The 26,069-nt window shown below is 31.2% G+C and overlaps 1 protein-coding gene across 15 annotated transcripts in view; it reads right to left on the reverse strand.

Moving 5' to 3' along the window:
• LOC119073839 (longitudinals lacking protein, isoforms A/B/D/L) overlaps positions 1-26,069 on the reverse strand; it is a 144,156-nt gene that overhangs the window by 63,827 nt on the left and 54,260 nt on the right. For 2 of the 15 annotated variants that reach the window (XM_037179667.1, XM_037179669.1), the window contains exons 5-6: positions 17,061-17,353; positions 15,881-16,478 (exon numbers count right to left, since the gene is read on the reverse strand). The exons of 12 other annotated variants lie outside the window; for them this stretch is intronic. In XM_037179667.1, the coding sequence (XP_037035562.1) occupies positions 16,248-16,478; positions 17,061-17,353 (524 nt within the window). In that variant the 3' untranslated portion in view covers positions 15,881-16,247. Of the gene's footprint in view, positions 1-11,295; positions 12,431-15,880; positions 16,479-17,060; positions 17,354-26,069 lie in introns of those variants that run through there. One more of the 15 variants, XM_037179671.1, reaches the window with a different exon arrangement.

Raw genomic sequence — 26,069 nt, forward strand, 5'->3', positions numbered from 1 at the left:
GCTATTGATTTCATAAACTACCAGCAATGTTCATACAAAAAATAAACCAACAAAACGGAACATAGCATAATACAATCAAAAAAATAGGGATAAAGTTTCGCGATCGTTTGGAATTTTAATTGAGGTTGTACAATCATATTAGTAGATTGAATCATTACCAACAAAATTGTTGGTGTCGTAAGGGAAAAGCTATGTTATCTTCGCCATGTAGGGTGATCTACCCAGATATTCCAAATTTACTTAAAAAATAGTTTCTAAAGACAAAACGAATGGTAAGTAGTAAAACAAAAAGTTTTTATTGTTTGATTAAAATGTAAATATATCCCCGCCATCCCTTAAATTCTACGTCATAGTTTATTATTTATAATCCCTACTCACGTTAAAAAAAATCGGTCTCAGAACTTGTCGAAGAATGTGGCCTTCGTGTCTCCATCTGATATACTAATCAATACTCCAGAACATCATGATTGACAAAAAAATTGATTCTGAGTCAAACAGACACAATCAAAGTTTACATGAAAACGCGTATAAACGTATGGTAATGCATAGAAACACGTGATAACGCAGAATCAGACTCAGAATCCATTTTGTTGTCAATTATGATGTGCTAGAGTTATTGTTTAGTATATCAGATAGAGTAACGACATCGGAGGTCCTGAGACGGATTTTGTTCAACGTGAGTGGGACTGTTATTTAACTATGAAATGGGAATGCACATCGTTTAACCGTATCGCACATACTTCATGTGTTTAATGATTTTTTTTAATATTTGAGTTTTGATGAGATTGTCGTAATATTTTTAACGATAACAATATAAAAATGCACTCAGACTCAAAATAAATGGGTAGACTTTTATGGTTGAACCACGAGAAAAACCCAGCTACTTGTCTTGAGCCAGGAGTGACAATAAATATTTTTCATAATTATTTTCGAAAACTACTTAAAATTAGGCCAACAGACGATGATTCAATACTATAATTTCAATTTATTGATCATCATTCGAGTAGTAATAAGTAAAGGAAAATTGTTCCTTAAGAACGAACGCGTATTAAATGTATTAAATTGCTAGAGCTTAGACAGCTGATTTCAATTTAGATAGGACACGTAAGTTGATATGTACGGTGGAGTGTTCCTTTTTAAGAATTTCGAGTTCATCCAAAAACCGATAACAGGATTCATCTACGGATTTAAGCTTCTTTGTATCGCCCCCTCATCAGTATTCCATTTCTCTTTAATTTTAATTAAGTAAAAGTATAATGTCATCGATTAGCATTTCCTTTAATGGCTTAACACTGCAAATTTCAACTGGACAATCACAAATCGTTTTCCCCTTCCCAATAGATGCTACCCATTCAAGTATGAATTGCAATTATCATCAGTTCGTTCAGTTACATCCTCTTCGATGTTCATCGACAATCCCAAATTGATTCGATTTAATACTTCGGCCGTGTGCAACTTGTTCATGTGGCGGTGGATATGGTCTCGCCTCTTTGAACGGTACGAGCAGTAAAAACATTTGTATTTTTTCTCTTTCGTGCAATATTTTTGCACGTGATGCATTAACTTGGCCGGCGTGTCGTAGAAACGATAACACAGTTTGCATTGTACACCATTCGGTTCGTCTTCCGTATAAAACATTTGTTGCAGAAAATCGGACGTATCAATACCTAGAATGATAATCGTTACGTTAAAATTGGCTCGGTTAGATGATTGAAATGGATCAATAAGAAATAAAAATCGTGAAAATAAATGAATAAAAATGATGAAATGATATTAGATCGTGATGGATTAGTGGCTAGCTAACAAAGATAAAATTGAAAATGGTTTTGCTTTATACATATGTGTTAATAGAAGTCAGTCCTATTGTTTGTACAAGGTTCTTCATGATTTAAAGAAAACTTTTGTTATTTACGGACCTTAAAATAGTCCCATGGATGGATCTTAGACATCTGTCTGCCATTTTTTTTAAAGTCAGTTCACGCCGTAAATGTGCCTAAAATTCGAATTTTAAGTGAACGATGAAAAAGTGATCCGAAAAATACATTTTAACGCTTGAACGCTTCCTTGTGTTAAAATGACGCTAAGTTGGAAAGACCTCCGCACTTTCCATTTTGAATTTCGACCGCACTTACGGCGTGAATTAGATTATTAAAGTAAATGAAGAAAGTATTGGAAAGCGAACACCGCCTCTCTATATATATTACAAGCAAGCCCTCATGACTACAGTCTTAGATATGTAGTACATGGCTCATTAAATTACAAACATTGGCGAGAAAATGTACAAATATCAAGGTAGTAAGGATTGACAAATTTTAATTTTATTGGTCAAAAATCGTTGTCTTAACTTAAGATTTTAATTAGCTGAATTCAATTCCAATTGTTTTTCAATATTCTGATGCTAATTAAAGGAACATGAGTTGTCGAAAATTAATTTTCTCCTACATTCTACCAATAATGTAAATTAAAATTAATAAAAAAAAAGTTCTTGCAATCCTGCGAAAGAAAACAAAATAATTTCAAATACGGGGGGCGGAACAATACATTGTGTAATAATACTAAAATCGTAATTTAAGTCCGTTAACACAGCACTGCTTCTAGCATGAACATAGAAAATATTCGGAGGCTGATGAAATCTTAGTAGGAACCGCGTTTCCTTATAAAGATAGATGACTTGTTTTCGTTGTATGGAGCGGTAGTTCTTATCTCTTCAGCCTCTAACTTTGACACTTGTCAATTTAGTATTCATGCTAGAAGCAGTGCTTTGCGATTAAACATAAAAAATAAACGGCAAATCAACTGATTTCCAAGAAACAAATCATAATTACTATATCGTCGAATGGATTGGTTTAACGTCGATATCCTGGCCGATGCGTTTCGACGTGACTGGCAAGTAAATTGCGCCCATTCAAATAAGCCGGACAAAATGGACATTTTACGATGATATTACAGTTTGCCATGTGCGATCGCAGCGCTTTTTCGAATTTATACTGAACGCCGCATTTCGAGCAAGACAGTTTTTCGTTTATTATTGGATAGTCTGTCGGTTTTGGGAATGCTCTGGATGTTAGTTTGTTTGGAGTGTGTTTGCCTAAAATATTAGAAATAAATTTGTCTGTTAGTGAATGCCATGATGGTTGGTGAATCGATAAGCTATTTCGTTCAAAAAACAATGGGCGATATTTTACCTCTTTCTAGTTTGCGCAGGCAAGATACGAATAAGAATACAATCATGCTCTGTAATGACTACGTGTTAGTTAATTGGCTTTGAGGAGTAGTTATAATAGAGGACAGGTATAATTTCATAGAATTTAGTGGTTGCAGGGACAAGCACTTTTTTCCTTTACTTTCTTTTATAGGCGAGAGAAGAAGGCACTAAAAATCTAATCTGTTTTCTACGTAAAAGATAGGTGGAGCAATATAATGCTTTTCAAGCATTTCAACGAACAAAAAATATATAAAAAAAGGTTTTCGTATAACTCTTAGTCGGAACTGCTTTCAAATCAACCAATTGACGATTTTCGATAAAGAAGTTACAGTGGACGTCAGTGAGATTTAGTTGATTTTCAGCTGGTCCACTCACACAAACAAAAACTGCTCATACGTTTTTACACGGTTTTGCCACGACCACGATGTGCATGTATTCCACACTTATAAACAAGTACAGGCCCTTTGTTTGTATGAGTTGGTCAGCTGAAGCAGACTTCTCACTGAATTTCACTGACGTCCACTGTAACTTTTAAAGTCGGACTAATCCCGAGTAAAAATGAATTTCAGATCATAACGTAGTGAAATCGATTGTTAGTTGATTGAATTTTTGCTTGCGAAATTTCGGTGAGATTTTCGGTGTAAATAGTGTCGCAAGTTATGCATTCACTCAGAAATACTCGCAACAGCATTCTATAAACTTTTCTGGCTCTGTTCTTATCTGGTTTAATACATACATGAGTGTAAGTATTCCTTCAACTATTTTCGCGTGTACTCAGGGTAGATCGATTTAAATGTTGTTCGCTTAATCAGTAGTTATTAAAACGTACTGTGAACTAGCGGAAGTTGTGTACAAAATTTTGGGATTCTCTAAAATTAGCATACGAAGGAGTCACTAACCAACCATATCTCGTTTTGTTCGCTTGCAGTCAAATGGCTACAGAGATCCATTATGTTCTTGTCTTAGCCTCAAATAGTCAAGATTTAGAATCATCACAAAAAATTTACTATATTCGTACATTGGTACATTCAACACAAAATTTCAATGGACATCTGAAACCGGCAGATAAATTAAGTACTTCAAACTAAGGAATCTTTGGAGAAATAATTTGGCATTTGGTGTACGGTTTCAATATGTTTTGTTATGTAAAAGGCGTATCCGAATCGTTTGAAACAAATCGGACACTCATAGCTCCGCGTTTTCGAACATGCGTGTCGGATGTGACGCATCAATGCATTTTTCAGGCGATAACTGTAAAAAAAAATTAAAATTGGAAAACGTTTCAATATTATCCATAGTTTATTCCATTTGTACGATCAAGAATATAGTCACCTTTTATTGCACTCCCCATTCGGACAAATGAAGTAACCGTGTTCATCACGCTCAAAGTCTTGTACTGTTGATTCTAGCGAAACGTCCGTCGAAATTATGTACGTGTCCTCATCGAGACCTAGAAATTAAATCAATTAGTAAGGTAATAATTGGGTGAGATTGATTCGGAATTCCAATCGAAGTCTTTCTTTGAGTATTTGCTAATTTTTAAATAGTGCACAAAACAGTTGGATGCGTGTTGAACATTAATACGTTTCGCTAAATAAAAAAATAAATAAAAAATATCAAAACTTTACTAATGGAAACATGTTTTAAAACAGGTGAATGGGTCATCTGTTAGGAATTAGGGAAGGATTTAAGATTATAATAAATTCAGATTTAATCAAGTTTTGCCTTTTGAAACAACAATTAAGTGACATTCAAATAACCAATTGTTTTTCAGTAAAATTATCGAAAAAAAACTCTGAATCGGTAATTCAACTGACCTCAGATATGTGCTTGCCTTCAGTCTGATATTTCTAGACTTCTTTAGATAAAATTTAATGAAGAAATGAAACTTAAAGAAAAGACTTCATAAAAATAGGTGCTGAAAAGTGCACACTTTCTACATTAAAGAAATTAGAATTTTTAGCATTATGGCAGCGACTTTTTTTTAGAAAAACAAAATTAGGGAAAATATGTCAAAATCTAGGAAAATGTGTCCAGATAAGGTAAAACATCTAAATACGAGCAGTGCTTTTTTACGAAACTCCAAATTCTTTTGTTCATGACAAAATCATTTTTATTACTGATGACTTAATTTTTTGTCACTTTTGATTGGGGAGAAGGCTCGGATTTAGATGTTTTGCCCTGTGCGATTTCACTCCAATTCATTTCACATGTAAATCACTATGACAATGATTTAGAGACACAGTGTCGCTAGTGGATGAATGGAAATGAAATGCGACAAGTTAGAATTCGTCAACTGTAAAAATATATAATTTATTAATTTAAAAAAAAAATGTCGGCAAACATATCTGTGATGGTTGGAACTGTAATTTTAATTAATTAAAATTTTTTATGATTGTTTTCACTCGAATGTATTGATGACTTTACATTTTTTTAAATCAACAACAAAATAATTGCACGTGTAATTTTCGTAAAACTTGATTGATGTTTCTTTCATGTGGTGCTTTAGTGATAAAAATTTTGAATTTAGAGAAATTTCCAAAATAAAATTTAAAATTTAATTGAACGAGAAACTGTATTTTTCAAAGATGTTTTTGTTACCTATATTTCACAAAACTACCATTTTCTTGTGACAATTACAATTTTTTGTTTTCACTCTTTTAACTTTAACACCATAACGACATTAAAACCAACAACACCGTCTCGTTTTCTTCCGTTCTGTATATATTTTAAGTAAATAAAAATAACATTATTCATTAATATGATAACAATATTCCTGATTATTGTAAAATAGTTTTGAAATTAATATTTTTCTTCTTTTTGTTTAATGAAAATTATATATCCACTGGATACTATCCAGCGGTTTTATTTTATTAGTTTACATATAAAAATGTAATTGGTTTATTATTTTGTTTAACTGAAAAAAAGGTGTGGATTATTTGAATATATTTTTTAACTGCCCATTACCAGATTATTTATGTTAATGACTTATTTATCTTAAAAAAATACAACATTATTTTGCTTTTGGAATAATGTCCGTGTTTGCTTGTTTTTCTTTGTTTTTTTTTTCGTTTTAATAATTTAATAAATGAGAAATTTTTTTCACTTTTAACTACAATTTTCGTTTCCGCTTTTTTTCAATAGTTTAGCTCTATTATACCAATGGTAAATCAATCAATGTGTTTCAACAAGACATTCTTCCAAAATTTATGCTTTTTTTGTTTTAATTTAAACACTTCAATTACACTTTCGATTTATTTATTTTTCTTTTGACTTTTTAAATTAGAATTCTTGTTTAATCCCTCGTGGTTTCTTTTTTGTTTACTTTTCGAAAAATCATAAAACTTTTGTTGTTTAAATTAAAATATTATAACTTCAAATTATTTGTTAATTAAATAACAATCACAAATAATCACATCAAATATTTTCACAGCTCCATGGTTACGATAAATTTTAATTATTTTTTTTTCTTTACATAAAATTATTTTTTTTATTTATTTATATTATTTTTTAATAAGATATTATTCATTTTTTCCATTTTTATAAATTGTTAAATATTTTATAAAAATATATTTTCATATTGTTGCTTTTACGACTATAAAATGATCACGATGTGTGTATGGGTTTTTATTTTTTGATGAATCAAATTGAATGAATTATTTCAAAAAAAGGAAAAAAAAAACAAATCTGCAATGAATCTAATTTAAATGTTAAGATAAAAATCAAATTCACTCGTTTTTTATTTTATTTTTTTTAAGGAAAAATGATGTGTGCTTATTTCGTAGATTTAATAATTTTTTTAGATATTTTTCTTTTCCTCTATTTCGAATATTATTTTTTTTCTTTCGTTGTGCTTTCCTTTTACACATACAAAATTTATGAATTTGTTAGCGATATATATATCCACCTAATATATAACTAATGCACGTCATTACACAATACGAAATACGCAAAAAAATTATACGTAAATTATGTTACGGTACAGCCAAGGTCAACCGAATTGATACCGAAAATTTACTTCAGCTGTTTCATGGCCTAATTTTGGGAAATTCATTTTCAGAAAATTGTTAAATCTTTCCAAAATTTGTTGACATTTTTCCGATTCTGCCAAAGTTTTCTGGAATTTGTAATTGGCAATTTTGAAAAGTTTTAGCAAAATTTGAAAAATTCTGGAATATTTTAATGAATTCATAAAATCAATTTCTCAAAAACATCCTGTGGTCCACTCACTACAACACACTGTGTGTTTATACGGTTTTACCTCCACCACGTGCGTTCGAGTGATTATTTTATAAAAACGTATACAAGCAGTGGATTTATATGAGTAGATCAGCTGGTGAAAAGGTATGAAATTGGTTGGCTTTGACTGTAATTTAGATGATAAATTTTCCTAGGTTGTGTTACCATTCGACTCAGAAAGTTACTGGTTTTACCGGCAACACAAATCAAATTGTGATTTACGAATTTTATTACGAAGACCGTAGTTTAACGGAAGTTTTTTTTTTTATTTCTTTAATATTTAGTTATCTGTAGAAGAAGTTAACTTTAGAGAAACTCCATTACAAAAGAACGAACCCCAAAAAAATAATTATTGTATTGCTAAGTGATATTGAAATATCATTATACCATTTCTATTGTTTAATCATGATCGTTTGTCAAATTGAAAATAAAAAAAAATCTTTTTTAAATGAATAATAAAAACCAACAACAATATAACTTCATTTCAACTTTTTGTTAACGCTAAATTTTTCATTTTTTTTTTCTTCTTTAAATATTTAATTGCATTACCATGCCAATAATATTGACGACTATTTATTCATATCACATTCCAATATTGATTTGACTACAACCACCAGAAATTTAATGTTTAATTTTAGTGAAAATATAGTTCATTAAATGTTCCAATTTGTATAAACGTTTGAAAAGCTAACGCGAAGAAAATGTACGAAAATGTTTTTAGATTTTTTGTATAATCAACTGCGTGTAATTATAACAGTAAAATAAATGCATATGGATCTACACATGTCCGGATATAACGTTTTATTTAAGTTAAATTTTTATTATAAATTTTACTCTTTTTCAATTGAACTACATATTTCACTGTTTATGAACGAATATTTCTCTCAACCTTAAGAACTAGCAAAAAAAGATATTAACAACAAATTTCTTGAAAAAAAAAACAGTTTGGATACCACCAACAATTTCCAAAAGAAAGAAGAGAAGACGTTACATTTAATCATCGTTGCTGATGTGTTCGCATATGTAAAACTAGATTATGTTTATGTTTAGATTTTTTATGGCAAATTGGACATTCTGCGAAAATAAGAAAGAAAAAAAATAGGAAAAATAATTAACAAAATTAAATTTAAAAAAAATATTTTGATTTTAATTACCGAATTTTGGCTCAACACCACATTCAAAACGTTTATGACGATTAAGGCTATGTGGACGGGCGTATGAGTTGCCACATCTGTCTGCAATTCGAAATTGGAAAAGATGATATTAATGAAAAATTGTAAGTTAATCCAGTCCCATAAATATATGGAATGGATGGATAACATTACCGCATGTATATGCACCACCAGCTACCGTTGTTAACAACGGCATTGTGGGCAAATTATCCGTTTTGAAAACAGATAATGAAAATGGATTTGTCGCAGCTGGTGTAACGGGCGTTATCGGTGATGTTCCGGTAGCAGCGGTAGCGGCAGCCGAAATTGAAACAGCTGGTGGTAACTCGCGTAGGCAAGTGGCTGGTGTCAGAAGTCGTAAATCGCATGGTTGGTCATCCGGTGACGGTATACGGGGCTTTAATTCGCCTTTAACAGTTTAAAAAAATACTTAAAACGTTAGATATTTTGTGCTCAGTTTTGCACGAAACATGACACATGAATGGAGTTTTGTTTTTTTTTAGAAAAATTTGATTTTGTTTTGATTAGTTTCTTCCGGACAAAAACAATAAGCAGATGACAACTGTAATCTCAGACCTGCGCCAATAATTTTTTTTGTTTTTTTTTTCTTTTCACAACTTGAATTTTTGAATTAAAAAAAATTGAAAAATCAAATTTAATTTTGCCAATTTCTGATCTGAAAATAAACATCGCTAAAAATATTTTGTTTATCTTTGATTACAGCTTAATAATGTGTATAATGAAATATTATTGAATTTAAATTTATAATTTTAAAATGTGAGTATTTATTACACCATAACACCATCACCACATTAACAATTCAATTAACAAACAAAATTAAAATTAATGTCAAGCCATCTATAACCAATAAAAAATAAGAACGATGCAAATCGACTTCAGAATAAATGAAGGAAATATATTTATCAACAATGAAATATATAAAAAATTAAACAATTAACTTTAACGCACTCAAATAAAACTACAGAAGCACAAATATTTCATTTGTTTTTTTGTTTGGTTTTCTTAAATATCATTTTTTACTTCTCAATAATATACAATCGGTTCGTTTTCAAAAATTAATAAAATCAAATAATCAAAAATAAATAACTTTTGTTTAATAATAATTTACATAACTATAAAATTCATCGCCACCTCTACAGAAACCTAGATATATAAGGAAACTATGCGGGGAGCCAGCATTTCCATCTATTTTTTATCTATTTATTTATTGGATAGGTAGGGTATTTTTTACAGAAGCGTCACCTAAAAATAAAAAATTGCAAGTTAGTAAAAGAATTAGTGCTGGGAAATTGTTTTTTTTTTGTTTTTTGGTTCTTTGAGACCCATTCAAATACATCGAAATGGGTCTGATCTAATGCTACAACGACCCAAAGTAATACTTACGTTTTACCAGGACACTGAAATGTAAATTTTAAATGAAAAAAATCTACTGAATAAATCACTCTGCTCACCTTCGATAATAAATTACCTTCCATTGGGGGTCGTTCATAAGAAAGGTATGTCACGTTAAAATATCTACCTTTTCCTTCTGTCACTTGAAACTATAAGAAATCTTCAAAAAATGTATTGGTTGTCCTGTCTCAACTCACGGAGCGTGACATACTTTATGAGCGATCCCTTACTCATATTTTTAATGATTTATGGTTCGTACTGTACTCGTCCACCAAATACATGCAAATATCTATTAAAACTACGAAATAAACCTAAATACTTAAAACAAAATATTAAAATGATTGCAAATCGATCGATCGATTTTCAGAAAATCCTGACTTGAGAACAACTAAAACTAAAGTGACTTCAACTTCAACTATTTGTATAAAACACTTCGCAAACTGTCAACTTATGGGACACTTGGTATTTTTATAGGGAAAATCCAACAGGACAAAAAAAAAAAAATTCGTCAAGTTGGATTTTCTTGTAAAGTTGACAGTTCCCGAAGTGCTTTATAACTTTCATATTGTTAATACCGAGTGAATAACACTGTGAATGTTAAACTAATGGATTATGTGTTCTTATTCTTAAGACAAAATGTTCTCAAAAACGATCAATTTTGTTTACAATTGTTTTAAAATAATTTTCATTTATTCCTGGTGATGTAAAATTATTTTCCTTGTGATGTCTCTATAGAAAGGTTTCATTATTTTCGAGATATTCGTCAATATTCGTGTACGAAAAATACAAAATTCATTTTTCGTACACACATTCATTAATATATCGAAAGCACTAAAACTTTTGAACAAACAAATCAATAGGAAAAGCATTCTTCCTATCACAAGAAGTAACCTGATAAGCTTATTGAACGCAATTATTAAGGAATAATCTTAACATGCGTCAACAAGTTTATCCTTGAGTTCAAAATGTCCTTCAAAATTAATGTAAAAATGCAATCTCCCCTAATTATAATTAAACTCACACCGGCAATGAAGGATGTATGCCGAAAGAAAGAATTATTTTCTCAAAAAAAAATTTACATTTATTTAAATTAACTGCGTGGAATGCTTTGCTTTTGAATTAAAATTATGTTACAATTTTTTGTTAAATTTAAACTAGAGCTTTTCGTACATTAGTAGATGACTAGAAATCTGTTATTTAGCATAGATAAGATTTTTGTTATTAATAATTCTTAAATAACCTTTCACCAGACTAAGTAAATTTTTCTCACTTGGATATTAATATGGCATATCAATCAATATTTTAATGAATTTAAATTAATTAATTAATTAATGCAAACAAAAAAAATTGTGAAAATTTAAATTTTACCACCACCTTGTGTACTTCAACGCTTTCAAGTAAAAACTAAAGAAAATGAATGCAAACCATAGAAAAATACTCGTGTGTGTTAAGTAAGTTTAAAATTTAAAAAATACTTTTGTGTCGTTATTATGCCTATCCCATAGCAGTTGCTTTTGTTTGTTTTTGGTAAAATATAATGGGTTAAAATAGATATTATAAATCTAAAGAAAATCATATACTCACTAGTTATGTATGGGTGTGCAATGTGCATAGGTACATTGGTACACCACCTAATTTGTTTTAATTATTTAATAAACTAATTTTGTTTAGCAAACTTGTGTTGTTAATTGTCTTTTGTTCATTTTTTTATACTAAGATCGACTGGTTACTTATCCAATATTACAATTAACCATTTTTTTCTCTCTCTCTCTCTCTTTAATCAGCTGTTTATGATGAAAATGGATTACGTCTATAAATCCTTGCAATTAGTAATACAAAATGCTCGCTCAAAAACTCAACTCAAAAAAACCAGAACTGCATATTGACGACTCTTACAAATTCAATTGTTCACAATAATTATCAGCGGCTACATTAACCTTCGCTTTACAGTTTGAATTTAGGTGTCGCTTCAGATTACTGTTAATGTTTGTTTTATATCCGCACAAGCGTTGACAGAAAAATTTTGGTGGTTTGTTGCACTCATTTTTTATGTGACAATTTAGGCTATTCTTCCACTTGTACTTTCGATTACACATTTTGCAAGACCATGGCTTATCGTCATTTGCCGTATAGATCATGTCGTCGGTGTGCGCCAAACTTTCACGTTTGAAGCGTTTCAGGGAATGCACATTCCTTGAATAGTTTTGACCGAATGGCGACTTGCTGGTTGATTTATACGATTTATTACGGTGAAACAGTGATCGAGGCTTCTCATCCATGTACGTTTCCAATGCCCAGGACATTGGATGAGATATTTTAAGATTACAATCGAACGGTGAATTGTTAGTGGATGTGTTAGTAAGATAGGGTTCTTGTTTAATTTTAATGCGACGCTTTTTACCTAAAGCAAGAAAAGAGAATGGTTGGCATTTTGGTTAGTAAAAAGTTATTTTTGTTTAGTTGTATATGAGACATGAAAAACAAACAAGGAAAGCAAAAACAATCTAGTACCACAATTACTCGGAACACAAACACTCACACAAAGATGACTTCTACGTAAAACAATAAATGATAGCTACTGAATAGTTAAGGAAAATGATGAAAATAAATGAAAACGGAAATCAATTTCAATTCAACTAATGATGACCAGCGTATAGTTTTCCGAGGCGAAAGGTACAAAGAGGAAAATTCGCAATTTTAGTACTTCATTTGTATGCACAATTAATAGTGAAAGTCATTTATTAAAAAAATTGGAAAACTCTTAGGAGCATCTTTATTGGTAACTCTATAATATTATCAGCAATCATTGGAAACGGCAAAGAGAATGGTTGAGTGGTTACATGTAACTTTGTATAACTTACAAAAAAAATATGGAGAAATGTACAACATACGCGTTTTTACATTTTCCTTCATCCGTTTTCCAAATTTATGCAGATTTGAAAAACGGTTAGTGAAATCTGTTTTAATTGTGTGCTGGTTGCACGAGAATATTATAGAAAATTACATTATAAATAACTGGAACTATTCTTTTGTTACTTCCTTCCAAATACAATCGCTAAACTGAACTGGTGTGCATACGTTATTTTGCACCAGCTGGTCACATACAATTTCAAATGGGACCAGCTGGTGCAAAATAACGTATGCACACCAGTTCGGTTTAGCGATTGTATTTTAAGATAGGTCACCGATTATATTACACCAATGACAATAAAATTCGAAGAAAAAAAATGTTGTGAGTTCAGAGGATATGAAGTGATATGTTAGCTACAAACAAAGCCTAACGGCATAACTAGTAAATCTTGAATTTTTGTTCAAACGTTAGTAAAAATGAAGTGTTAGAATTGAAATTTGTCTTTTTATTAAATTATGAACGTTAGTTAATTGGTTATAATCATACAGTCGGAGATACGTAGGACGCAATTTCTGTAGGGATAATTTTTTCACTTGCAAATAAAACGCTAGATTTTCATTTCTGGATTTCTGGTAAGAACTTTAAAATCTAGAGTAAAATACTAAAATTAAGATAAAACTAAAAACAAAAAAAATTTATTGAAAATAATAGAAAGGCTTTCGATTTTCCATAAATCCATAAATTAGTCAATTTTACTGTTAGAGAATTATTAGAACCGACAATTTCAATTCAATTCACTCTACGAATTCCACATGAGAATAATATTACATGAAATGAGTATAATATGTGTTAACCCCTTGGAGAATGAATATTGTGAAGTGTATTGAGTTTGTCGATTCTTATAGATCCCGGCTGTAAAATATATTATTAACAAAATTAACAGAAAATATTGAAACCACAGGAAAGGTTTGTGATCATTTTATTACGTTTTTCGAATGCTTATACAAATTTGTGTTGCTGGTTCCATGGTTGTTCATTTCAAAAACTTGTGTTTTTTATGTTCGGTGGTTCGATGGGAAGTTAATTTCGTTACTTAAGTCATTAATATAGTCGTTTGACATCATTTTCATGCAATAGAAATACATTTACACGACTGCGAAAATAATATTATGGAGACTGCGATTTCCACTTAAAATTACAAGTTGAAAGTTGAAGTTAAACTTGTGATTCATAGATTCATAGACCTTCATAGACTTTGTATGAAGAGGAGAATTTACTTAAATCGCAATCTCCTTTCACTTGACTTGATTTTAGGTCAGTGATACATACATTTTCAATCAACTATATTGTGTGTCTATGACTCACTTAATTGATTTAGTTTGATCATTTTTCGGCGACAGAGGTAAGGCCAAGAAAAAAAAATCCGCAAATGTCAAAAAACTGACACATCTGTCGGTCCAAGCTGTACTGAAGGACAGCAACCGAATTATAATTTCTAGCATTGTCTGTCATGTCAATTCATGCTATTTATTCCACATGACGAATGCAAAAAATTTCGGATTTAATTTTGCAACGAACCACGAAATATAAAAACCAAAATTTTCACAATAATGTGTCAGCAGTGTCCACCATTCATTTTTAAGTTGCACCCCGAATGGAAGCCGACCTGAAACGGGAAAAAGGTACATATTAATCATCTAAATATTGACTCAAAACTATTCGCTATAAATCATAGCCGGTTTGTGGAATTAAATTCCTAAAAAGCCTGGTAAATTCATTAAAATTCTAAAAAAAAAAAATTTAGTTTTTAAGTAATTTACGAATTTTTTAGGAAGTTAACCCTAAAAACAGGCTATGGTATAGAGAGTGTAGAAAATTGTATTATTAAAAACCAGCCTCCAGCGTCACCTATAAAAACAACAAAAAATATTATTAATATCAAATTCACCGTAACAAAACCCAATTCGAAAAGCATCATTTTATTTTATAAAAAATAATATCAACTATCAATAAAAAATATAACATGTGTGGTAATAAAAATTAGATGGTATAAAAAAAGTGTTTCCTTTCGTTTTTTTCTCCATATTTTACGATATTTTCAATTATTTTAATATTGAAACATATAATTGTTTTGTCGAATTATACAAAATATATTTATAAAGTATAAATGTTGAATAAGAAAATCTGTTCGATTCGCTTAAGAAATTTAACAATGAGTATTCGATTTTTTTTTCTTTAAATTTAAATTTAAGATTTAGTAACGTTATCTAATGCCAATGTACCAGCAAATTTTTTGTTTGTTTTTGTATGTTCTACGACCGTTATCTACCATAAGTAATTTTTTTTACATTATCTTTCGTTTAGAATGTTTTATTTTATTGAATTTTTCCCAACACCTTTTTCATTTCATCGTCTGTCTTTTTAATAAATTTTATTTTCTTCATAATTTTAATAATTTTTTTTTAAAGCGAGGACTTCTCGCTGTATATCCTTAATATCTAGTGGAATTGATTAATTGGAATATATAATTTTCAATTTTTAATAAATCATTTTTGTTGTTGTTGTAAATCAAATTTTTCTTTATAATTTTCGTATAATGTGCGAGAAGTAGGAATTTTTATGTCTAACAAACGAAATTTGATTGTAGGTTTAGGTTTTAGGTTTAAATTTAAAAATTAATATTTTTCCCACTTCCAGTTTTGAGCACGCAAAATACAATGCTAAAAAAGTTAAATGCTTAATTCAAACGAATGTAAATTATGACTTAAAAATTAATGGAATATTTTTCATTTCTTTTATTTACTTGTGTCAACTTAAAATAATTATTTTATTTTTTTCCTTTTTCATTAACAAATTTTATTCAAATAAAAAGTTACAAAAGAGAATGGTGTTGATAAAGGCACATCGTAGGAATCTGTTGCGATTTATCTGAGGTAAATTGTTGTTTGATATTTAATTCAAAGAGTCTTTCATTTTACGGGTCTTGTTAAATTTTTTTCGTTTTTTAAATGCAAATTGTTAGAATATTATATTCTAACACATATCCAGTCACAAGAGAATGTAAGAAAAAAAATATTTTAAATACTGAGCTGAGACAACATTACACAACAAGTTTTAGCACTTATTTCGACTTATATAATTCAATTTATTATTTATTTCTGCTTCCCAATATCACTTTAAATACACGGTCCATCGTTTTGATGGCCTTGTAAACAATCTGTTCGTTTTATAAAAAAAAATATTTATTTTTGTAACTTTAAAAATTTCATGTGTGTGGAATGCAATCAATTATTACAGTTGTGATCGATTTTTCTTTTGGAAAAACAATTAATTCAGATATTCGCATTGAATCGACAAATGTTTCACTTCAAATAGTTGTGTTTACATTGGTCAGATTCAATGCGGATGGCATTGGTGTCATTGTAATTGATGATGGCAACGATAAATTTGCTGGAAATGCATTTGTTGATGTTGATTGGGTGGCTGCGGCAACGGTTGCCTCATCGAATTTATCCGATTTGACAATGTCTTTGTGCATTCGCTCCAAATGTCTACCGATGTGCATTTTTTGTTTAGCTTTGTATGCACAGAACGGACACTGAAATTGTTGAATAGTGAGAAGTAAGAAAAATGGACAACGTAGTCTGGTTATTCGTCCCCGTTGAAATGATTTTCTTTAACAAAAACCATGTCAAACATATGAGCTGCGTTGTGGTAACTAGCAATGGTTCGGCTATTATCTGCCAATTCAAAAAGTGACTCGACTCGACTTAATTTTGAAACAGAAATTTGGAAGTGGACAAAGTTGATAACTTCGGCATAAATCGAATTTTTATGCTTCAGAACGAGAAAATGTACAGTGGACGTCAGCGAAATTTGGTCATATGAATTTTCTTCAGCTGTTTTTCAGCTGGCTCACTCATACGAGAAAAACTAGTCATATGTCTTTATAATGGTTTTACCACTACCTCGCGCGTGCGTATAACTATTTTCCCCAAAGCTGAAGCAATTTTATGCCTAAAATTCACTGACGTCCACTGCACTCATTTTGCATGTAAAAAACAACTCGATATTCTCGAGTCGGACACTTCCCACGAATACTGAACATTTCAATATTTTAAAGAAATAGTTCACTAAATGTATTTGCTTCAAATATGGTCACACCAAAAATGATAAATACCTGAAACTGTGGTTCTTTGCCGCATTCCCATTTTTGATGATTACGCAGCGAGGATTTCAGTTTATAATATCTTCCACAATCAGGACATGGATATGACTGTGTGGGCCCACCATTCACTTTCGATTCCGAATATTTGTCCTCGTTGGTAGGGCTTTGTGACGTTTCATTGGAGCTGAATTGAATTGGTTGAGCACCTTCTTGTAAATGTGTTACTAACGGCATAGCTAAACGTGCATTCCATTGAGCCCACGATAAACCAGCAATGCGTGTTATGCCTAAATCTTCAGCCGCAGCTACAATTGTTTAAAAGCAAAACAAAAGAAAAGAGAAAAACAAAAATAAATCAAAAACGAAATGATAAGATCAAATAAATCAAAAAAAAAAATAAATTAAAATATTTTGGGATGCAGGTTAGTACATACAAAAAGTGATTACTTTTGGTTAGATTCAGAATCAAATAAAATATTTTCAACGAACTCATCATTGCCGAATAACTGGATTGTAAAGAAATTGTAAAGGGTTTTTGTATAAACGAATAAAACGTATAACACAAACATTTTCGCGCATAACACACAACATTGATGATTACATCAAAGTTGTCAAATTATTTTTAAAAAAAAGAAAAAAAGAAAACCAACCACATAAAATGCAAATTACAATTTTATAAGATAATTTTACATCAAAATATAAAATTAATAAAAAAAATATTAAGCGAAAACGGCAGGTTAGTATGGAGATGCGCTGCAAATTCAAATTAAAAGTCAATGTTATGTGTTCTGCATTGTTATGAACAGATATCATTCCATAATTGCCAGGGAAACACCTGAAAAAGAAAATTTCAATTAGTCAATCGGATAACATAACTAGTTTTGTAACTTGTCCAACTTACGGTTACATTGTTTAATTTTTGTACCAGAGAGCTTTTTAAAGCTTAAAGCTATGGTTTTTGATATAGTAAGTCATGGCATTAACATTACCACAATCATGAATGTTGTTGAAACTCACTAAATTCCCCGGGAAATGAACGTTAAAACGTATTTCCCGGGAGCTTAGTGAATGAAATAACAAACATCCTTGCTTGAAACTTTTTACTTTGCCTTGTGTGGTTGCATCCGTCGCCTTCGGCTCGAGCTACACACGCCAGTCTTATCAGAATAAAAAGTTTCAAACGAGGACGCAATCTTCTTTTCATTTTGTCATTAATTGCAAGCTGCTCTGTAATATATTGTCGCATCACTTTCCGCATTTTATTTAATTGAATATTTGTTAGTAATTTAATTGACGCCTGGAAGAAAAAAGCGTTGGTGCTTTCGAATTGCTTTTTAATTTCGATTAGTTTATTCTCAAAAAAATTGAGTTCCTAGTTACATTTGTTTGATCTATTTTTTTTTTTAATTCTTTAATATCAACGTTAATAGTTTCATTATTAACAATTATATGTAGCTGTACAATCCTTTTACAAAAAAAAAATCCTAGCGTTCTATTGCCTTAAAACATATTCGAGAATTACTTCCAAACAAAATAAATAAAGTCGGTAAGCAGAGTCAAAATTGTTAGGAGTTCAAAATCTGAAAAGTCCGGAAAATCTTTACACATCTAATGCTTGATTCCATTTAACAAAAAAACACTCCGTGAGAGAGACAAAATTGATTTTTTTTCGATTTGTCCTTTGTTTATTTAACAGCTCGCTCTTTCACGACTCTCTCATTTCTTCTTATTTCTCTCATAACGAAAAGTATAGCGACATGAGAGAAATAAGAAATTTCTAAGCCAATTATGTTCAACACTGTAAACTGAAAATCGGTGAAATTTCCAGAATTTCGACTCCGACTAATTATCCTCCGCAGTTTCGTTTAATGGTTTTTCAATGCGTAAAAGCATTCGCGTTCAGACTTTTAATGGTTCAACACAATCGTTATATGCTTAATAAGGAAAATCTTGTTACTGGTTCTTATCGCGACTATAACTTAATTTTTCATTGCAAATTTTGATCGAAAACTTTCAGTCCGTGTTTTTGATATATATCTTTTCCTTACAATCAATTTGATATTTGGGCACAGAATTGTTACTTGTAGTTGTTTACACTCTTAAAGTTTTTTCTTTTTGTTCGTATACGGTATTCGGTGTATCCAATAAATGTAAATACTGGAAAAAGGATCAGCAGTTCGGAAATAGTTATTTAAGCCACCGAATGATAAATGCTTTTTTAGCGCTAGATGTGTAATGGTCACTCGAGCCAACAGGTCTTCTCAAAAAGAGCAACACACATTTTTCTTGTCGTCACTGAGTTGAGAAATGTATAGCTCACTGTATAGCTATTAGCTCAGGCACCGATTAAAGGATATTTCGTTACTTTTAGTATACTATAGTGACAAGCTATTTGTCGCTGCCCGAATATTATTGAAAATCACTATGTCATCACATGAAAATCAAAATCATTGGCCTTGCATTCACAGTAAGAACTGAAATTTTAAACAATGATATCCCTGTCATACTGCAGACAATGTTCCACCAAAGTAACAATTCTGAGTCCCACTGCTATACTCACACTATCAACAACTTTCGATTCTCATTGGATTTTTCGAGTGCTTAAAATGTTTGAACATGTGCTGCCTTAGATTATCTTTTCGTTTACTTTCGTGCGAACAGTACGGACATTTAAATTTTTCCTTCGGCGGTAACATATAACATTCGAACTTCTTATGGCGGTCGAGTCCTTTCTTCGACGCGTACGATTTGAAACAGTATACGCACGTTTGTCGGGGTAGTGTGTACCAGCCTGAATGGAAAAAAGAGAGAAGTGTAAGTGATTCGGAAAGGAAAGAAAATGTGTAAGAAGGCACACTTGAAAACAAAAACCAAAATTTTTCAATTTAAAAAAAATGCAGAAGAAAACTCACCTGCAGTGTTACCAAAACAAAATTATAAAAAAAAAGTTTGGTTGCAATGGCTAAAAAAATGTTTAAAAGAAAGAAATTTCAAACAGCAAATGACTGAATCAACAAAATTTATTTTATTTTCAAAGTTTGTGGGACGATTTAAATTTTGTTGAAATCACAATCGATGCCACGACGACTTATACAACGTGTCGATTAATTTTGTCATGTCATGAGTATATAGTCACCGCTTTGGAAAATTTGATTTTGTTTAAAACTTGCACTGTAATCTATTTGCTTTCTCGAAGTTATGCGCGATCGTTTAGACGAATCTGAAAGAAAATAATTGTTTGATTAGTGTATGTGTGTGGATGAAATAAATAATAAATTCAGAAGGCGTACCAACTGTGGGACAAATCGTTGAACAAACCTTTTCTAACTTAAATTTAAAGGAATTTTCTTAAAAATGAGTAACTTATTCGCGGTGTCCTTTCAAAGCCTTACCATCCGTTTATCCTAACGCAAAATAAATTCAAGCAAAAGAATACAAAAATACTTTTCTCTTTTATTCGGCAATGGACCTCAAGCAAATCACTTTTTCTGTCAAATAAATAATACTATTTCTACCGCGGAGTAAGAAGTGTTGGATGCTTGCGTTGCATATGTTTTTTGAAACAATAAAAACGTTTTCCGCTGTACATACAATACATGCACTGGAAATTTTTCTCACTAAAGCATATCCACGTTCTATGGTAATTTAAAGCACTTTTCGACTGGTACGAATGACCGCATTTATCACAAACAAATTCTTGAGCTCGATCCAGATCGCAGCCAGTAGACGGTCTATTCGGATCACCTAAATTGGAAAAATATTTCGATTATTAAAAAGCAAAGCAATGCGGTTGATGAGTCGGTTTGGCGAGTTAAATAAAATTAAATTTGGAATTAAACTAAACAAAAAAGAAATTTATTCAAAATTTGCCAAAATTGTTGTTCGAGTAAATGTAAAAGAAAACGAGAAAATCTTTCAATTTTATTCAACATAACTAAGTATATTTCATAAATTAAAATCAATTTTTAAATAACTAGTCACGTGTTGCAATCAATCATTTATCACCTATTAAATTGGAAAGTAGTCTTGCAGTGTAGCGCAAAACTCTGAATAAAAATTGTATTAAAAAATAATTGATCAAAATAAATCCGTCATTGATGATTTTGTGTTTCGATTGGATTGTTCGCGTCATTGAGAACACTCTAAGCAGTATGTTTTTACGTATTTTTATCAATCAAAATGTCAGTTAACTTAAACAACAAAATAATTGTTCTGTCCTCTCAGAGACTGATCGAATAAAACATTTCTCAGTATCAGTATGTTCTCTTAATCCCTTCACTTAGTGGTCTAACGCAGTTAGGATACAAATAAATAATACTTTACTCATCCGTCCAACTAATTACAGTTAATTGTGTTTCAGTAAAATTATTCTCATGATATTAAAAACTAAATTTTACAAATTAAAGAAAAGTCAATAAAAAAGAAAGAAAGAAACCAAATTACAAACTAAAATGTTTCACTTGCTTTTGCTTATATTATCGTATCAAAATCATTGTGTCTTCGATGCATATGACTCTTTAAACTATTTTTTCTTTTGGCTTTGTATTTACAATGAGGACATTCAAAGCTAGGTTCCTTGTTGCATTCCCAGCGCTGATGATGACGCCTAATTTAACAATTTAGACAGAAAATATTATTTTAATTCAATTCTCTGAGTCTTAGTTGGTTAGCCGACGAAATGACACTTACATGTATCTATCTTCCTTATAGCTTTTACCACAACCACATATGTATCGTCCATTTCGCATGTAGGACATTTTGTTCAATGGTGTTTGAAATTTCTCATTTGACATGATCGAATTCTCATCGTATTCATCGTCTTCGTCATCGTCGTCGTCAAGGGAATAAAAGTTCATTAAACCATCTGACCGGTATGACTTGTCGTATCGACCTGGAGGAAGGAAAAAAGGAGAATTTGTTTTATTTCAATGTGAAAAAGTAAGTTAAAGGAAATAAATAAAAAAAAAGTTAAATAAATAAATTTACTTTAAAGGTACTAAGGTAGCCTCACTAAGGCTGAGAGTAAGTGTTAAATAAATATTCAGACAAATTAGTTGTACGTTGTAATAATTGTTCCTTGTTTTTTGTTTTCTGTTTTATTATTAAATTTGGTTATTTAAATAAATAAGTTATACAATTACAGGCAATTCTTTAACGCTATCTAAGAAGTAATTATAAATCTATCGTTACAATGAAAAAAGCTTTCCTTTTTCGTTACAAAATCACATTTGATAATTCTAACCAACGGGCTGACTATTATTCAATCATTATCTAGAAGGAAAAGTTGAATGATTCGCTTTTAGCAAGTAAATTGATACCGCAGCAGACTGAAGTAACAGTTTAGATCTTAAGAAAAAGAGTGTTTCACGGAAGTGCTGAGAGAAAATAGTTCTTGACCAAAAGTACAATCTTCATGAAAGTTGAAGGTTGAAACGTTAAATGTTCGCTAAAAACCGAGGTGAAACCGATTCTTGTGGTCACACGAATGCGCGACTTCTTGGTCTTTACATGTTAAAAGTCAGTTATTCAACATATAAGACCATTTCAAGAGTGTTGGAAATACTTCATTCAATAGGTGAGACAGTTTTCACCTAATATGTTCAACATGTTTTAATAGTTGTTACTGAACACGAAGGACATTTAAGGGCCTACTTCATAGAAATTTTAGAATTTGTACAATTTTCTAGATATAATTCCAAAAATTTCTACAAAAATTTGAATTTTATAGAATTTGCTTAAATTGTAAAATTTGTAGGCACTTTAGAAAGTTGCAGAAATTGTAGCAAATTTTAGAAAACGTTTTCTAGAAAAGAGGCCCTGCAAAGCATTTCTTACAAAACTTGAAACTGTTGGATTTACAAATGCGTCAGCGCATCCACCGAACGTCGTAAGATTGGATCAGATGAACGAGATCAACGCGCTCCAAGAACAGGCGAAAGAACAGACCTCCTCGAAGCGGTAGACCAACATTCTCATATAAATTCAGTTGCTTATGTTGGGTACAATGTCACTACAAAATAAGGGGCCCAATGACAGTTAATAAAATCTGTTCCCTTGCCCGCACTTGGAGTGCGTTGACAAGACGTATTCAGTTTTAGATGGTATGCAGGTCATACGATCTGTTGATAATAAAAGCTTAAAATAATTATTGCTGAAACAGTTCAATGTCTTTTATAATCTGTCGGTTCAGTTCAGAAAATACAAAAGTTTTCTCCTTTAATAGAAAGAAAATTGAATTTCTAAACAAACGAAATGTTGTCTTTACAGCATCATTCCTCATGAATGAATACAAATAGTGTACAATTCGTAGAACAATTTTTCAAAATAATGTCAACCCTTCCAATCGATCAATTCGTATCGACATCACAAAATATACACGTTCCAGACATAATCCATTGTCTAAAATGAGCTGGGATGACGCCTTTCTAAATGCCTCTTCAAACCTTCCTTCCGTTTCGATCGAAACGAACAAAAGCTGCAAAAATACGACGGTTCCATTCCGCACTCCCAGCGCTGATGATGCCGAAGATATTTTTCTAATTTATAAGATCGTCCGCACTGATCGCATTCGAAGCGATCCGGATCGGTTGACGCATTGTTGTCGTACTCGGAATACCAATTATCATTTGAGTGTATGTCTACCTCTGGAATGTATGTTGAATAGGCACGAATCATTCGTCTAGACCGGTTGCAGGCTAAAATGAGAAGAGAAAACAATATTCATGAAGTTTATTTGTTTGTGGGCAATTGTTTCAGAGTGAAAAATAAAGTTATTGATTACGGGTGTTACACAGCCTATACCAAAAATTAAGAAAGAAAAAAAAAAGAAAAATTTTGTTCGACCTTAGAAGATAAAAAAAGCGTTCGAGTATTCCAATCGATTGGAATAGGGACTTCCAAAACTACACTCAGAAATACGATCGCACTCGAAAAGTAAATCGGTACAATCGATCATTACATATGCGACTTCGATTTTAAGCGAGTGTAAGTAATACTGATTGAAAACAGTTGAAACAATTTGTGATCGGTTTGCACGACCCCTCAATGGTTTGTGTTACGCGCCCAATTTTTCTTTAATTTATTTCAGGCTGCCCCTTCCGGTTGTGTAATCCTTATGAATTTGTCTACTTCTATAAACAAAAGGTATGAATATAACCGACAAAATCGTCCATTTATTTAGGATCCGACAAACCACTATAATAAATATATTCAAATATTTTGCTAAAAATCATTCAACATTCTCTCTTTGGTTATTGGTTTCATGTTTTGGGATATTTGGATTACTATTTTCATTAATTCGGTTCGTAATATCTAGACGTCAATTTAATTCAAATCACATATAGTCTTGTTCATTAAATTCCTTCTTATGCACACAAACGACATGCCGGCGCAAATGTTTTTTCCGTTTGGCACGATATTCACAGAATTGGCACAGAAATGTTGCCGGTTTTCCGCATTCCCATCGCTGATGGTCCGTTAGGCTTCCCTTCGATTTATACGTACGACCGCAGTTACAGACAAATTTCCGGTCATCGTCCGGATCGTACAACCAATTTGCCGCATTCGGTTTAACCTCATAGCCATACGGATCGTTCGAGTCAAACCAGTCGCTTGAACTAAGCTCAGACAAGAGATTATCTAAAATGGAAATAGAAAAGAGATTTGGGTTAGACGGATTTTATCATGGACGCAAGATCAGTTTTAGCATTCGAAAAAAAAAGAAACTTTAAAAGAAAAATTCAAATCAAATAATTCATTGAGAGATGTAATAGTAAAAATAAACTCTAAGATTCTAGTTAAGATAAAGTGGTAATTAATAATCAAATACAATTAACATCTCTAAGTGTAATGACAAACAGGTCTAAAAAATCACAATCCTCTATGAATATACCTGCGGTTAAATCGGGTTGAAAGTGATATCAAATGAGATCGAATATTTATTACTTTGCGATTTAATGCTTTATCAGACGATAAACCATGAATTGAGCTTACCAATTTCAATTTCGGTCCATTACAGCTACCAGTTTTTGCTCTTTGATTGTCTAAAATCTAAATTCCAATTTCTTTTAATTTTAAATTAAAATGGGACCAATACATTGTTCATTGATTGGTTTCTTGGTTTCCAGCAGACGCCCTCCCCCTAACGGATTGTCGTAATTCCCTACGATGACTGTTGGATAAAACATGTGTTGCACACTTGATCTTTGCACGCTTCAATAAAACTCCTTTTAACGGGGAACTAACGATGAAGTTCTTTACATTCATACAAAGCTAAGGAAAAATTACAGTCGAAACTTACGGGTACGTAAATAATTTTTTGTTCATTTAAACGTAAACATTCACAACGAGACCATTTTCTATTTAACAATAATTTCACTGAATGAATTACCTAAATACAACTGACTACAACGAGAACCATTAGTATTTACCGAATCTACCGAAATTTACCAAAATTTACCGAACATTTATCAAATTCATCGCAACATAAATTCGGTAAATTTTCGCTAAATGACAGTAAATTCCGATAAATTTCAGTAAATTCGGTAAATAATCGGTTTACCAATAATAGCTCCCAACTACATCTAACTTAAAAGTTTAGCCTTTAGTATTTCTGAACCGTTCAGAAAAATGGTATTTCCTGACCGCATTGTATCACACTACGCATTACGAATAAATGTCTCTAAAATCGATTCAGTTAAATCAATTGACGTTGCGACCGATGAACCTGAAAAATAGTTGAAATAATTAGAAAAATTATTTTTGTTACTGGCGTGATCCACGGTTCTGAAATTGTACCTTACCGTCTAGATATTTACGAGAACGCAACATGCGAGCAGAGTTATTTAACACCGTTTACAGCTATTTAGGTTCTGCCTAAAAAATCAACTCATGCAAATATATCACACTTTTTAACGTGTCACAGCTTCCTTTGCACAAAATATACCGTTTGGGAAATTTAGCCATTCATTTTTATTTAAATTTCTTAACAAATTCAATTCACTAACAATTTCATAAATTCTA

This window comes from Bradysia coprophila, unplaced genomic scaffold (assembly GCF_014529535.1).
Source record: "Bradysia coprophila strain Holo2 unplaced genomic scaffold, BU_Bcop_v1 contig_138, whole genome shotgun sequence".
In the NCBI taxonomy this organism is placed as follows: Eukaryota; Metazoa; Arthropoda; class Insecta; order Diptera; family Sciaridae; genus Bradysia; species Bradysia coprophila.